Below are 14,819 nucleotides of genomic sequence, written 5' to 3'. Positions count from 1 at the left end.
CCCGATCCCGTGTGTGTGCATGCCCACGCTGTGTACCCCCAGCAGCTGCCCCTTCTCCACGGGCACACCCAGGCAGAGTCCGCCCCCCATGTTCTGAGGCCCGAGGGCTCTTCCCTCCATCTCTGTTCAGTAGAACCAAACCTGAGTGTCACCTGATCCCAAGGAGAAGAGTTGCCATCCCCCTCCCGTGGAGCGGGGGAGGGCCAGACAGTGGGGCCAGAGGACCCAGGTCACAGCCCGACTGTGCATGGTCCACCAGAACCAAGGGTCAGAAACATCAGAATGGCAAACAGAAACATTTAATAATTGGGGGGAAAGAGGAAGAAAGGTATACTGCAGGCAAGGTTGGGGAGTAGGGTGCGCAGCCCTCTGGGGAAGTTCAGGTGGGCACAGGGCGGCTGCCGAGAAGCGGTGACTGTCGACAGAGGACACGGGGAGGCCACGGCACTGTGCTGGCCGCAGCCTGAGGCTTCACGCACATCCCAAGGCTCAGCAGAACTGCACGGGGTGGATGAGTGCGGTCAGCCCCGTGCAGACCATGACCCCCGCAGGGCGAGCAGCAGGCCTGGGGTCTCCACCCACCTCCTCTGAAGCCCCAGGAGGCTGGTGGAGCAGGGCTGTCCCCCATCCCCCCGTCACAGGGGTCCCACACCTGGGAGGATGGAGACACCCACCTTCAGAGAAGGCCCGCCCACCTACCTTCCAGCGATTTCCACACTCATTGCAGACAACGAAGGTGGTCATGGGCTCATCAGAGCTGCGCGTCTGCACCTGCCGGGAGGGCTATGGTGAGGGGGGCCACCCCCAACCCCAGGGACTCAAGCCACTTGGAGCAGGAGGCCCCGAGGTACAGGTCTTCCCTTGAGTCCCAACGCAGGGAGGCTGCCGTACCCTTGAGCGGTGCTGGCATGGGAGACCCTCCGCCCCCCTGGCCGACCTGCCGAGGCTGCCGCAGCGACTCCAGTCGCTTAGCAGGGGGCCCAGTCGCATCTTGAAGTCCACGTCACTGTCCACCTCCACGGGTCCGAGCATTGTCCAGGCAGCACAGCACACCCCCCCATGTTGTTGGCCAGCAACAACATCCCCTGGGCACCCCCATGCTGGGGGAGGCCACGTCCCCCAGTTTTAGTGCCCAGAGCAAACCACCCCCGAAATGCTGCTTGCGGGGGACCAGGGGTGCCGGGCAAAGGAGGAGGTCCCCAAGGTGACTCTGCAGCCCTGTGCCTTTCACTATGCATGTGTCCAGCGGTCAGCGGACCTCACCCCCCGCCCCAGGGGCAGGCACAGGCTGCTGGAGCATGACGGAGGGGCTGGGGCACACCTGCGTGTAGGTACAGTTCTTCCTCCTGCACTTTCCGCAGGTGAACAGGTCCGTCTGAGTGCCCCCCGTGCGGGCCATCTGGTGCTCCCGGATAGCCTCCTTGGTCATCGCCTTCCGGATCTCCTTCAGCTCATCACTGGCCATCTCCTGGACAAGTCACCACGTACTCACCACAGTGCGCGGGGGGGGCCCCACACCCCTCCAGCGGGACTCACCTCTGATGTCATGACCGCGATCTGCTGGGGTGTGATGGCGCCACACAGAACGTTCCGCCGCAGGTCAGGGTTCTTAGCGTCCTTGAGGTTGGAGATGCGGCTCCGCACACGGTTTTTGTACTTCATGTCCGTGTTTCCCACATCCCGGAAGATGCGTGCAGGCGTTTAAGGACCTGTCCAGAGCCTAGTGTGGCTGCCTTCCACCCGCCCATGGGGCCAGCCAAGGGGGGCCAGCGAGGGGAAGGGGCCCAGCAACACAGTCTGCCCCCCGCGCCTGGCAGCGAGGGGAGAGGCTGCTGAGTGGGGGTCCCCACTGGACTCAGGCCCAGCTGTAGCTGCAAAGCCCTGGGGGACCCATGCCCCGGTGGACTCAGTCCCTCAGCAGATCCAGGGAGGGCCCTCCCGGTCAACCGACCCACCCCCTGGCACGGTCCCCAGGGAGCGAGTCCGGCTGTCCTCCTGACTCCACCAGAAAGCCCTGGGTTCCAAGCCCCCGCATAAAGGATATATTCCTCAATCTGGGCCGACAGGCCCTCGCAGTCCGCGCCAACAGCCATGTGGTCATCTGCGAGAGACAGCCCGGACTAATGGCCCCCCAGCCGCACCCCCTCTGCCAGCCACCCAGCCCCCGAGGCCCAGGACCCAGGTGCTCTGCTGGACCAAAAGGCCCCCTGCCCGCCCCCTCCCAGCCCGGGCTCAGCTGCAGTGAGCTAGGGGAGAAGGCTGTCCCCCGGGCAGGCCTCGTCCAGTCTACCGCAGGACCCCAGGTGCGTGTCGGAGGCGCTCACGGTCCGTCCGCAGAGCTGCAGCCAGCATCTCCCGGCACTTGTTGCGCACGGCGTCGCATGTGACTGGCGCTGGTGGGAACGTGGTGATCCTCGGTGCCGACGGCATCCTGGGTAGCTCTGGCCTCTTGCGGCTGGAGAGAGACAGGCCCCCCTCGGGCCGTGTGCACCCCGGGGACACATGGGTCCCAGAAAAGCCAACAGGACAGCCACAATCCCTGTTCCTTCTTACCTTGACAGCAGCCCGTGGTCCTGCCCCACCCCCCCGCCTCCCGACTCCAGCCCACCATGCCCCAGGGGTCTGCCCAGCTGGCCAGAGGCAGGAAAGCCCAGCGGGTGGGACTTCCCAGGTGGGGAGAGCGGGTCCCTGCCCTCCATGAGGCCAGAACACAGGGCCACACCACTCAAGACCAGGCGCCAATCCAGGGAAAGGCAGATGGAGTCGGGGGTCGCCCAGACCACAGGTGGCCCCATCCAGCAGAGATGCCCCTGGATGGGCTGGGCACTCCCCACAAGCTGCCTGACAACTGCATCCACCAGCCCTCCCCCTCACACCCCTGCATCTCGTGAGCCCCACAAGTCAGGGGGAGCAAGGGTCTCCTGGAGGGAACAGGTGCTGACGGGCAGATAAGCCCACAGCCCTGCACAGCTACTCGGAGTCTAGAGATCAGCCTTGGTTGGTCTCCTGCCACTTCTGCCCCGTGGGGTCAAAGGCAAAGCAGCCTATGGGCCATAGCCCGGCCGCATGAGGAACCCCGGTCTCCATGACTGCCTTCCCTGGGGCCGCAGCAGCGAGGCCTCAGGGCCCCCAGAACTCGCAGCCTGGGGCACCCAAGGGGGAAAGGGGTTCAGCAGCAGTGTGTTCCAGCTAAGGGGGCTGCTCAGCCAGAGCTGGCCAGTGAGGAGACCCCAGGACACGGATGTGGAGCTCGGGGACAGCTGCAGAGGGTAGACACAGCCTGACCCTGCAGATGGTTGGGGCTGGAAAGACACAGGGTCCGGAGGAGCTCTGGAAGAGAAGGGAGCAGCAAGAGGCCCCCCAGGCCAGGCACGGCCCCCCCAGGGAAAGTTCCCTCTGAGAAGTGTCCATGTCAATGGTCTCAGCAGCCCCAGGGCACAGGGAAACCTGCCCTTCCATCTGCTGAGCAGGAGGGACAGGGGTGGGGGCAGGAGCAGGAAGGCAAGCAGCAGTCTTCCAGGTGCGCTACCTGGGATCCTTGGCCTCGGGGGGCTCCTTCGAGGACGATGGGGGGAGAGGCCCGCCCCTGCTCTGCTCCCTGGCTTTGGCATCAGAGGCGTCTGCAAGTGCCAGGAAAGGAGGCGGCTGGCTAGGGGTGCAGAACCGGAGGGCAGGGCCAGGCTAGGGAGGGGGGCAGGTCGCCCCCACGGCACAGCCCTGGTCACATCACCAGCTCTAGCACCCCCACCCTCAACCCACCTGGGACCCTAGCTGTTGAGACTTCTGCACCTGGGGCCGTCTGTCCTCCCTCCTCAGAAGGTCCCAAGACAGCCCCACACCCCTTTCCTACCCCTCACCCAGCCCGGGAGGCCTCTCGGGGGTCTGCCGTCTCAGCAGACAGCACAGCCATCGGCCCGAAGTGACCCTTGAGTCCAGAGTCCCCTGTCAGCCCCCACAGACGGAGTGTTTGAACTTGGAAACAGACCAGGCGTGGTCCCTCCCCCACTGGGCCCTGGGGGTCACAGTGAACCGCCGTTCACAAGGCTCCTGAAACCCGAGGCAATGCTGGGGGACCGTCCCTGAGGACGAGGCACAGCCCCCCCACCAGCAGAATAAACACACTTGCCCAACACGTAGGCCACCAGCCACTCAGGACTAAAGACAGACCCCGGACACCAAGCTCTATTCCGCAAGGGGCTGGACCAAGCCCAAGACAGGCTGGAAAGGGGTGGGGACCTCAGGGTCGCCGGGTGGGCGTCTTCCCACCCCAGCTGTCTCCCCTCCTTCTCTCCCCAACTCCTCTGGCCCCTGCCCTCTAGCTGCGCTGACCCCCTCTCTCTGTGGGACCTCCCCACTCAAGTCCCTCCAGGGCCCCTGGCCACCCTCAAGTGCACTCCTGCTACTACCTTCAGCATTCTTTTCGAGCTTTTCGATGGCTCCCCTGGTGTCCTAGCCCCAAGCCATCCCGGACCAGTTCCGGAACACCCCACTCCCAGGTGGCCCTGGCTCAAGAACAGCACTACCCGCACCCTACACAGTGCTGACCAGCAAGGGGCCCCAGCTCCCGGCCCATGCCGCCTGACCCGCACCCAGGAGCTTCTTCCAGGACTTGATCAGAGACTTGGCCAGCGCGATGACCTCCTCATCAGAGCTCTGCTTCCGCAGGGCGTTGACAGACATGCCAACCCGTGTAGACTGCAAAACAAGCAGCCTGGGCTGGGGGGGGGGGGCAATCACACCCTCCTCACAGACCCTCCACGGCTCCCATGGGGCAGGGAACGGGGACCAGCTTGTGCAGTGGATACCCTTTCTGAGGGCTTCTGTCCCATGAGGAGCCCAGGAGCATCAGCGAGAAACACGGTGGGTTATCCTTAGGTGCCCCTTTGTCTTCCTGAGCAACAGACAGAGGCACGGACGGTGTCCTCCAGGACAGACGTTTGTACCAACCAAGGCCCCGAGGCAGGGGCCAGCAAGCCCTGCCAGGTACCCGGGAGCTGTCCCAGGCAGGGGGCGCGCCCAGCCCTACCTGCAGCAGGTTCAGCGTGACGGGCATGGCTTTCAGTTCCCGCAGCAGGTCCACGGCTCCCTCCTGGAAGGAGAAGGGGGACCTGCATAAATGACTTCGAGGTTTCTGTGGCCAGAGCCCCTGCCTCCTATAAAAGAAGGCGGGGGGCACAAGGAGCAACAATCTGGAGATCCACCTGGGGTCAGATGCCCAGAGAGGGCCAGAAGGAGACGGAAAGCGGCTTGGCAAACTCAGTCCCAGGACTTTGGGTCACTGACCAAGCGACGGCTGCAGGAAACAGCCCCAAGGACCGCAGTCCCTCCCCAGCAGGAGGGTCGCACCCAGGGGAAGGTGTGGCCCCAGGGGCGCTCACTGCCCCATCCAGTGTCCTGTCCCTTGTGGTGGGCTGGGCAGCTTCTCCCTGAAGCGGATCACCCACCAGCTGAGAGGGGTCAACCCGGCAAGGTCAGTATCCCCTGCAGAGGCCAAGCGCTACTGCCATCACATCCACACGCGGACTCCTGTCCCACGGCCCCAAGCTTCATCAATCCCTCCAGGCCCTGCCCTAACCCTCGGGCCAGCCACCGTCCCCTCCTTGCCCCTCCCACCCCACATCTGTTTCTTCAAAGCCCTCCCCCACACCAAGGCCACACACCAATGGGCTGCTCTCTCCATTCCAGGCTCAGCTTAAGGTCCCTCAAGTGTGCCAAGCGGCTCACCTCAGGACCTTTGCACCTGCTGCCCCTGCTGCCAGAAACACCTCCCAAAGATCTACAGATTTGTCCTCCTTCTTTCAAAGTTTATTCAAAGGACACCTTCTTGGCAAAGCCCCTTCGACTTCAAGCGATGACCACACCCCACACAACACCTCCAGCCGCCTCCCTTCTTGCCTTCTTCGGAGGCTTCTCTTCATAACACACGGGTTTTCATGTGTGGGTCTTTCCCTTGACGTGAAGGGGGCAGAAATAACCTGACCCAGCCACCCAAGGTTGTGAGACCCGCACATCTTGCAGCCCAGGCCGTGGGCAGGGCTGGCCCTGCCCCATCCCCCAATCGGGGTGGTATCTATGCTCTAACCCCGCCCCCCACGTCACCCCCAGCAGGCTCTGCCCCTCAGGCTGCACAGAGTCCAGCCCTGAAGTGACCTCCTCAGAGAAAAAAAGATGGTCATCAGAGCCAAAGACAGGGCTGCTCACTGATCAGTTTTCTGTGGGCGCCAGACCACTGGCAGAGACACCACTCCTGACTTCCCAGTCACGGGTCCCAGATCCCCACAGAGCCTCCCAGGCACTGGAACTTTTGGTAGCTCTCTCTCTGCCCGCACCACAGCACCCTCAAACCCCAGGCGCCTTCCGGGCCCAGAGGGTGCTCAGCTCCCCCTCCTCGTGCTCCTGCCTGGACACACCCTCCCCCAGCGCCACCTGCCCCCGCCCAGCCCTGCACGGACCCAGCTCTGACCCCACCTGGGGGATGTTGTCTCCTTCAAGAGAAGCAGCAGCTTCTTTCTCTGGTCACCTCTGGATACGGCTCAGGGTTGCTCCCCCCCACCCCCGCTCTGTGCTGCCCACAGCCTCCCAGGGGCATGAACTCAGAGAGAGAGTGTGTGTGTGTGTGTGTGTGTGTGTGTCTGTCTGTCTGTCTGTAGGGGCTGCCGTTTGCTGAACGAATGAGGGGAACCAGCCCCCTTTTAGGTCCCAGTGTCAAACCCTGTCCAGAACCTAGTCAACAAGGACCCTTGAAAAGCCTGCTTAACCCAAAAAACCACTCAGAGCCCAGAGCAAGCAGACAGTCCTGGAGGGGCTGCCCAGCATCTCAAGCCCATGATGGAGCCCCTCCACCACCCTAACCAGTTGCCCCCAGTCTTGGGGGGAGAAGGCTGTGTTTACAGAGCCTCTCAGGGACCCGGCCAGGACCCCTCCCAACATCCCAAAGGCAGGTACCACCCACCAAAGATGCGTCCATGGGAGGCCAGGTAGGTTGTCAGAATCTCAAAGCTGAGAAGGGGCTGACGTTGGAACCCCATCTGCCTGGTTCCTCTTAGAGACCACAGCACAGCCTCCCCCAAAGACTCACTGGCCAAGGACACAGATGCCAGGCAGCACAGTGGGCACAGCTGGATGGCGGCTCTCCCCACGACACTCCCAGGGGTCTACCCCAGGGGTCTCTCTACAAAACTACCCATTCATTCCCCAGTTGCTGCCGGCTGAGTCCTGGCTAGGAAGGGAAAGAATTTATTAGGGAAACCTGGTTCTTGTAGGGCGGGGACAGATACAGGGTAAAAGGGGGCCGCTCCGCCGAGAAAGGCCCTGGCCTGCCTGTGAAGGGGGACGCTGAGGGCCACAGCCCCAGGCAGACCCGAGGGGAGGGACGCGCAGCAGCTGGGGTGGGGGGCGGGGAGGGGGCGGGCAGGGGCGTCCAGTCTCCCACCCCGAACTCCCGCAGGCTCAGAAAGGAAGTGGGAGGCCTAGGGCGGGACAGGAGGCTCAGAGTCGGGGTCGGGGCTCCGCGGAGAGTCCTGGGGGCGGGGGCGGGATGAGCTGCGAGGACGCCCAGGCTGAGACCGAAGGAGGCCCGGAGGGCGGGGCAGCCAGGACGGAAGGTCTGCACGGGCTGGGGCGACGGCAGGGCCTGGAGGGCGGCACCCAGAACGCGTCCGCGGGCCGGCTCCGGCAGGGCTGGGGGCGGGGGCGGCCTGGAGTTAGGGGGCCCCGAGGGAGACGGATCTCAGGTCTGCGGGCTCTCGGCCTGGTAGCTGGGGTCTGCGTCCAGAGAGCGCGGCTCCCGGGACCGGGTCCAGGCCCGACTGCGGCCTCGGCCGCGGGTGCGGGAGTGAAGGGCAGGGCTGGCCCAGGGCAGGGGTCTCGGCCACCGACGGGGGTCTCCCCACGTCCCGGGAGTCTCTGCTGGGGCGGGGTCTCGTCCTGCCCCTCGGGTGGTCTCCCCGACCCTGAAGGGGGCTCGGCAGGCTCGGCGGGGGTCGGCGGGGCGGGGGTCCCGGGGTCCTGGCGGCCCGCGCCCCTCACCGCACTCTTCTTGGTCACCATCTTGTCCAGCCTCCGGGCGATCCGCGCAATCTCCTCTTCCTTGCCCATCATCGCCTCGGGGGCAGGGCCCCCAGCGCCCGCCACGCCAGCCTCAGCCTCGGGGCCTGGACCCCTGCCCCGGCCGACGCCGTCGCCCGCACCCGTCGCAGACGACGCAGCCCCGCCGCGGTCGGGAGACCCTCCGTTCAAACCCCCGGCCCCCGCGGTCGCCGCGCTGCATCGTGGGACATGGAGTTCCCGCGGCCTCCCGCCTCGCGCGCGCTCGCCCCGCGCTGGACCACAACTCCCAGAAGCCACGCGGAGTCGCATGGCTTCCTGGGAAATGTAGTCCCGCCGCGGGCGGTCGCCGGAGACCGACGGGGCCGCAGGACTCGCAGTCCCACAAGCGCCCGCGCGAGCCCGCGAGCCGGCTGGGGGCGCTGCGGTCGCACCGAGGCCGAAGGAGCGTGCCGGGCGGGCGCGACCCCGGGTTTGTGCGCCCGCGACCCCTCCTCCCCGGCTCCGACCCCGGAGCGGCCGGCGGTCCGACGGCGTAGCACCCGCAGAGGCGCGTTCGGGTCCGTCGCCTGCCCCCGCCCGCGTGGCGCCCTCTTCTTCCACCTTCCGCTGCCGCGGGACCCTGCGGGAGAGCTCGCGACCCCCACGCCGCGCCCCGAGGCCGCGCGGACCCCCTGCGCGCTCTGGCCTCGATGCTGGTCTCTGAGCGCCGGTGCGTGGCGCCCGCAGGTGGGAGGGGGCAGTCGCGGGATGCGGGGTCCGAGGGAGCCGGGGGACTCGGAGAGGCCGTGAGAGCAAGTCCCGGGCCGCCTGCGGCGTCCGCTCCTTCGCGAATCCCGGGCTCCGCGCTTCAGACAGTCCCTTGACCCCTCGGTGTCTCTGTGTCCGCGACCGTGAAGTGTCTGCCCCGCGGCGCTGCTCAGATGCGGTCATTTGATAAACACCACGCGCTGAGAACAGGTCAGGGGACACCGCACGAGCAATCAGTGGTCACCTTTGCTGGGGGCGGTCCCTGGGAATGGCCAGCCTGCACCTAGCTGGAGGGCCGGCCGCTGCAGGTAGAGGCCTGCGGGGCGCGGCAGAAGGGGCAGATCCAGCATCCCCTGCGCATATCTGCCGCGCACTCAGTGATGCCATGCTGGGCGGTTTGCTGGACAGGGCACAGCTCTGGGGGAGGGTACGAGCCAGGGCACTGATGTCTATAGTGCTGTGAGCCGCACAGCCCCAGAAATTCAGGCCAAGTAGCTGTGAGACCGGGTGGTAGATGGGATGACCAGTCGGCTGACCAGGCCTTGGACTCTCGGGGGTGTTAAGTTGATTATGACTGAGCTTTCCAGCAGCCAGAGTGAAAAGGAAAACAGGGTTACTTCTGAGATTCCTTAGTAATCATAAGGGAAAAGCACGGAATTCCTAAGAGGGAGCAAAGGTTTTCCAGGACAAAGGCCCTGTGATGGTGAACACATCACCACGTTTCCAGACCAGCTCTGGTTCTGCCCCTCACTGTGCTCTGGCGCCATAGCTCTGACCCTCCCAACCAAGCAAGTCCTTATGGCCAGAATCCCATGGTCTGAACCTGTGTGCAGCCTCTGAGGGTCTGGCCACACCAGGGACACAAGGAAGCTGAAGCTGTGCACCCTCCAGCCCTGCTCTGCACAAGCAGTGACTGGTGAGAATGGGGAGCTCGCTGGGCTCCTGCACAACAGACACCAACAAGAACCCCAGAGAATAGCACCTCAGAAATTCACCCTGGCCCCCCATTGCCCACAAGGATGTGTCCATGGAGGCTCCCCAGCCAGGCCTCTGAGAAGACAGGGGTGAGCTGATTCAGGGGATTTCTTAGAGCAACCCCTGGTGGTGCTGAAGACCTCCAGCCACCACAACCCAGCACCCTGGGATGCTGAGCTCAGCCATAGCTTCTGACAAAGCCTGGACCACAGGGGAGGGAGGGCCGACAGACAACTCAGCCTCTACACTCCTGAGCAGGCAGGTGTATGTCCAAGAGCACTCAAAACAGCTTAAGGTCCCTCAAACTGGAGTCCGAGAGATCAGCACAGGCCTCTCAGAAGCATCACCTGGTTCTCAAGAGGGTTCGTGCCAGACACTGGACCTTGGCCAAGGCCTCGATCGAGGCAGGATCTGGGCTATCAGCACAGCCACCCTCGGGCAGGTCATTGTCAGGCCCAGCCTCAAGGTCAGTCCCCACCTGATCTCCACTGGACAGATGAGCACCAGGTGCTGGGGAGGAGAGCAGGCAGGTAGACAGCCTGGGAAACCAGTGTGGGGCTTCACCCTTGACCCTGCCTGGGAGCACCTGCTGGTGACCTACGGTCCCACTGTCTGTGCAAGGGACTTAGTATAAGGAATGCCTCTCTGTGGGGCTGGTTGAATGGTTTAAGCCACAAAGATGTAACTAAAGCATGACCAAGGGAGCTGGTTAAAAATGAAGACTCTTGGGGCGCCTGGGTGGCTCAGTGGGTTAAGCCGCTGCCTTCGGCTCAGGTCATGATCTCAGGGTCCTGGGATCGAGTCCCGCGTCGGGCTCTCTGCTCAGCAGGGAGCCTGCTTCCTCCTCTCTCTCTGCCTTCCTCTCTGCCTACTTGTGATCTCTCTCTGTCGAATAAATAAATAAAATCTTTAAAAAAAAAAAAAATGAAGACTCTTAAGGGTGCCTGGGCGGCTCAGTCAGTGAAGCATCTGCCTTCAGCTCAGGTCATGATCCCAGGCTCCTGGGATCAAGTCCCGCATCAGGCTCCCTGCTTGGCAGTAAGCCTGCTTCTCCCTCTGCCTGACTCTCCCCCCACTTGTGTTCCCTCTCTCCCTGTGTCTCTCTCTGTCAAATAAATAAGTAAAATATATTTTTTAAAGTGCTCGGGTTTCTATATCACACTTTTTTGTTGTTTGCTTTTCTATATCGAACATTTTAGGAAATATTTAAATACCTGTGTTTCACTGTAACTGATGTCCCTTGTAACCCTACAAGCTTTCCTTCCTGCACTGCCCCATTACATGGCCCCAAAGTGAGGACTTGGAGGAGAGGGAGGACTAGAGCCCTTCCGCCAGAGTGGAGATCCTGCCTGGCTGCCTAGGACCCTTTGTCCTCCAGGAGAAACCAGATGGGGTCCACCTCCGGGGCCTCTAGCGACAGACCTCCTAAGGAGCCCAGCATGTCCCCTCCGTGGATCTCCACTGAGATTGGAGACAAATGGAGACAGAGACACTGGGGCCTCAGCAGGGCGATGGCCAGGAGGTGGGGACGCCCTGCAAGAGCCAGGCCCACAGAGGGCTGGGCTGGGGGCTGTTAGGGAGTGTCCCAGGAGCCTGGCCCCAGGCAGGGCAGGTGACGGGAAAGAGGGAGTCAACAGAACAAATCGGGGGTACGGGGCAGAGGAGGCAGGGTACTTCCAAGCTGGAGAGCTGGGGGCCACAGCTGTTCCCCTGAGACAGGAGCCCTGAAACCTGGCAGGTCAAGCCCTGCGTGGAGGGGGTAGGGCCCTAGGCAGCATGAATGGGAAGCCCCGGGTTTGGGTAGGATGACCCAGGGGCATAGCCTGTGTATCCCATGATGAGCAGTGGCCTCTAGGTGGCGGGCGGGAGCCACAGACCAGCTGGCCGGCCTGGTGTCCACCACCCTCCCCCTAGGGAGGTGCAGTCCATTCTGGCCACAACTGTGAAGCGGACCCAGTAGGACAGAGAGGCCCCCCATGGGTGGGAGCTGCGGGGGCTCCCACCCTCACCAGGGCTAAAGCTGGGGCAGCACCCACCAACCCCAAAACTCAGTATTCCACCGTCAAAGTACTGGTCTGGAGGCCCCCATGAGTCCATGACCCTGGGAACCTTGCTCAGGACGTTCGCAGCCTGCCCCAGACCCCTCATGGACCCTACCTGACCTTGGGAACTTCCTCCTCCAAGAAGCTGCCGGGGGGGGGGCCCTGACCAGCCGGTACGCTCTGAAATCTGCTCCCAGAGGGCAGCATCAAAACCATGGGCTTCTCTTCGAGAGGGCTTATGCAAACCCACTGTACCCCACTTGGGCCCTCCGCAGGGCTCCGGCCTTCCAGACCCTACCCCGACCCCTCTGCCAACGAAGAACGTCATTTCCTTTCTGACCCCCACATGCGACCGCAGCCCCCGGGGAGACAAAGTTGCTCACAGGCACACACGACGGCCGTGCCTGCGGTCCTCCCGCTCGGACGCTCGGAACCACCTTGGACTGCCCGCCAGGCGTCTGTCTCCCAAGGACTGCTCTGCTGGGAGAACAAGGCCTCCCCTGCACCCCCTGCCACGTTCTCAGCCCGGGACACCTAAGAGCTGCTCAGTAAATGTGTGTCTCCTGAAGGGAGGAGAAATCAACAGCAGGCGGGGGAGGGGCCGGAAGGGACCCACGTTTACCAGCCACCACCCAGCAAGGGAGCCCCAAAGACAGGCCCCACCCCCACGCCCAGGGAGGCCAACTCAGAACTGACTTCCCTGTTGCTCTGGGCTGAAGGCCTGAGGCGCGACCCTCCCAGCACCCGATGGGGCCCTCCGCGGAGGACCCGCAGCCTCTCCTGCTGAGAAGGGGCGGGGCAGAGGAAGGGGTGGGTGGGGGACAGAGAGCTGAGAGCCAGGTGGCCCTGATGAGGTGATGGGGAGTCAAGGCAGGGCCTTGCCACCAGCTTGGGAGCCCGAGCCCTGAAAATGTAGATGTATGGGCGGAGACCCAGGGGCTCCTGATTAGAGGTCAGAGATGAAGAGAGGTCTGCCAGGAGCAGAGGAGGAGCCCTGGAGATGGGAGACCCTCCCCCTGCCTTACTCCAGAGTGCTCTCCTGGACACTCCACAGGCCCACCGCCAGGCGCCTTCCCTCCGTGCCCACGATGGTCCCACGGGGCAGCCCCCAGAGGAGAGAAGTACACGGACCTGCCCTCAGGAGCGTCCTCTGTGGGAAGCCGGGCCCTGTCCTGGGGCCTCTGAGGGGGAGACATCCTTGACAGCAGCCTGGGAACACCCCAGCCACACCGCCAAGGTCCAGGACCCACAGGCTGGACCACACCTTTGGCCCAGAGGCCTGCCCCTCCCCCACCCTCAGTCCGGAAACATCGGAAGCTCAGGCCATTTATTTTTCTATTTGTGTCCCCCACCCCCTGCCCGCCCCAGGCCGGCCATGACCCAAGCCGGTCGCATCCGCGCTTCCTTTCTGGCTGAGGCAGGGGCCTCGGTGGGAAGGCCCAAGCTGCCGCGCTCACACAGAGCCCCACCTCGCTTCCCGTGGCCCCAGAAGCCCCCACCCATCCCCTGCTACCTTGAGGCAGCTCTCCCCCGGGCCTGGGCACCCAGCTGCTTTTGCTCGCCCCCCAGACCCTCCAGCCCAGCACGGCCACCGCCACAGGGGCTGTGTAGGACTGTGACCCCAGCCAACCCCACCGCAGCTTCCCTCAGATCCTGGCCTCTGAGGTCAGGCAGGGCAGTGACCAGGGACTGAGATCCGGCAGGAGCCCCTCCCCACCCCCCGCCCCGTCCTAGGCGCTAGCAGATCCGCCACTGCCGCAGCCCTTCCTGGGGCCTCAGTTTCTCAGTCTGCAGAGTGGGAAGAGCTGCCCACCCACAGTAGCATCTTCAGGAAAGTCCCCAGGCCGGCCCAGAGCCCTGGCCCAGTCCCAGTTCCCTCCCCCAGAGGCAGTACTTGGGGGAGCCAGGAGGCATCCCCTAGAGGCCAGCAGCAGCCCTGGCCGCCTGCTCCAGGCTCGAACAATGTGCTTCCCCCACACAATTCCCAGAAACGCAGCCCTCCCTGCCCTGCCCGCCAGCCTGGCGGCCACTCCACCCTCCCCATCCCCAGAGGCCCAGGGGCGGGGGGTGGGGGAGTGGGAGTGGGGGGGGGGTCCAGGGCTGTGGGTGAAAGGAAGAGATCTGACTCCCAGGGCACCAAACCACAGGGTCCCTGCCGTAGCCTCTCCCGTGGGTCTGCGCGCACTACCCCCACTGCCCTCCTGGAAACTCCCCAGGGAGGCGGCCTTCCACGGGCAGCCAGGAGCAGACCCCATCCACTCCTTCCTGAGCTGCCCAGGTCCATCTCCACACAGCAGCTCTGCTGAGACTGTAGAAAGCGAAGTCACATCACACCCTCCTCTGCTCAAAACCCTCCTAAGTCATCAACTCTCCCTCAGAGAAAAAGACCTAGACCCCCCCAGGCCTCACACAGCTCCTTCTCCCCTCCCTTCTGCACTCCCTGCTCTTCCCCTATATCAGAACACCTCACTGCCCCAGGGCCTTTGCACATGCAGCTCCCACTGTGTACAACACTCTTTTCCAGGTATCACCTCATCTCTTGTACACATTCCCTTCTGGGGTTGTCTCCAAAGTTACGTCACAGAGTGACAGGCCATGCGTACCCGTGACATGGCCCCTCCCTCCCCCACAGCCGGCAGCACCACCGTTCTCCAGAGCACACTCTGCAGCCTGGCACCCCATACTTTGCCTTGTTTCTGGATTTATTGACTGTCCCTGTCCAGCAGAACAGGAGCCCCCTTCCCCAGGCAAGGACTTGGGTCTGTTTTGTTCACTGTCTCCTAGAACAGAGCTGAGTTCACAGCAGGCACTCAATAATGTACGAATGAATGAGAAGGGATGGGTGGTCCCCAAGAACACAGACCTGCCCCCCAGCCCCTTTGGCAGTCCCAGCTGGTTGGGCCATCAAAGCCGCTTGTCACAAAGCTAGGGCAGCAGCAGAAAAGAAACACAAGCTGCAGGGCCCACTGGGGGCTCCGCTCCTTCTCTGCACCATTCCCAGGGCAG

At 63.7% G+C, this 14,819-nt stretch overlaps 1 protein-coding gene across 6 annotated transcripts; it reads right to left on the bottom strand.

Moving 5' to 3' along the window:
• Positions 1–283: 283 nt before the first annotated feature.
• Positions 284–13,052, bottom strand: TCEA2 (transcription elongation factor A2). 6 transcript variants are annotated; one of them, XR_200025.3, is made up of 10 exons: positions 8,029–8,292; positions 5,027–5,089; positions 4,590–4,695; positions 3,530–3,620; positions 2,325–2,455; positions 2,045–2,101; positions 1,537–1,691; positions 892–1,468; positions 700–771; positions 284–498 (listed from the first exon to the last, which is right to left on the bottom strand). XR_200025.3 is itself a non-coding variant. In XM_013060184.2 (10 exons), exons 2-10 carry the CDS (start codon positions 5,051–5,053, stop codon positions 490–492), a joined length of 795 nt encoding a protein of 264 aa, XP_012915638.1. In that variant the 5' UTR covers positions 5,054–5,089; positions 12,945–13,052; the 3' UTR covers positions 284–489. The 6 variants fall into 6 exon arrangements, 4 of the variants coding, with proteins under 4 accessions (XP_012915638.1, XP_004760140.1, XP_004760139.1 ...); XR_200026.2 differs by having other exon boundaries at positions 938–1,468; XM_013060184.2 differs by lacking the exon at positions 8,029–8,292 and adding an exon at positions 12,945–13,052 and having other exon boundaries at positions 1,322–1,468.
• Between the last annotated feature and the right edge of the window lie 1,767 nt (positions 13,053–14,819).

This window comes from Mustela putorius, unplaced genomic scaffold (assembly GCF_011764305.1).
Source record: "Mustela putorius furo isolate JIRA1106 unplaced genomic scaffold, ASM1176430v1.1 tig00003972_pilon_pilon_pilon, whole genome shotgun sequence".
In the NCBI taxonomy this organism is placed as follows: domain Eukaryota; kingdom Metazoa; phylum Chordata; class Mammalia; order Carnivora; family Mustelidae; genus Mustela; species Mustela putorius.
Note: the sequence above shows the minus strand (reverse complement) of the source record. Positions and strands in the feature narration are given on the sequence as shown.

Coding starts and splice junctions, on each gene's coding strand:
- TCEA2 (XM_004760082.2), bottom strand. CDS start 8,100: ATGATGGGCAAGGAAGAGGAGATTGCGCGGATCGCCCGGAGGCTGGAC. Junction 2,456..3,529: donor CCCGAGGCCAAGGATCCCAG/GTAGCGCACCTG, acceptor GTCTCTCTCCAG/CCGCAAGAGGCCAGAGCTAC. Junction 2,102..2,324: donor TGCAGCTCTGCGGACGGACC/GTGAGCGCCTCC, acceptor TGTCTCTCGCAG/ATGACCACATGGCTGTTGGC.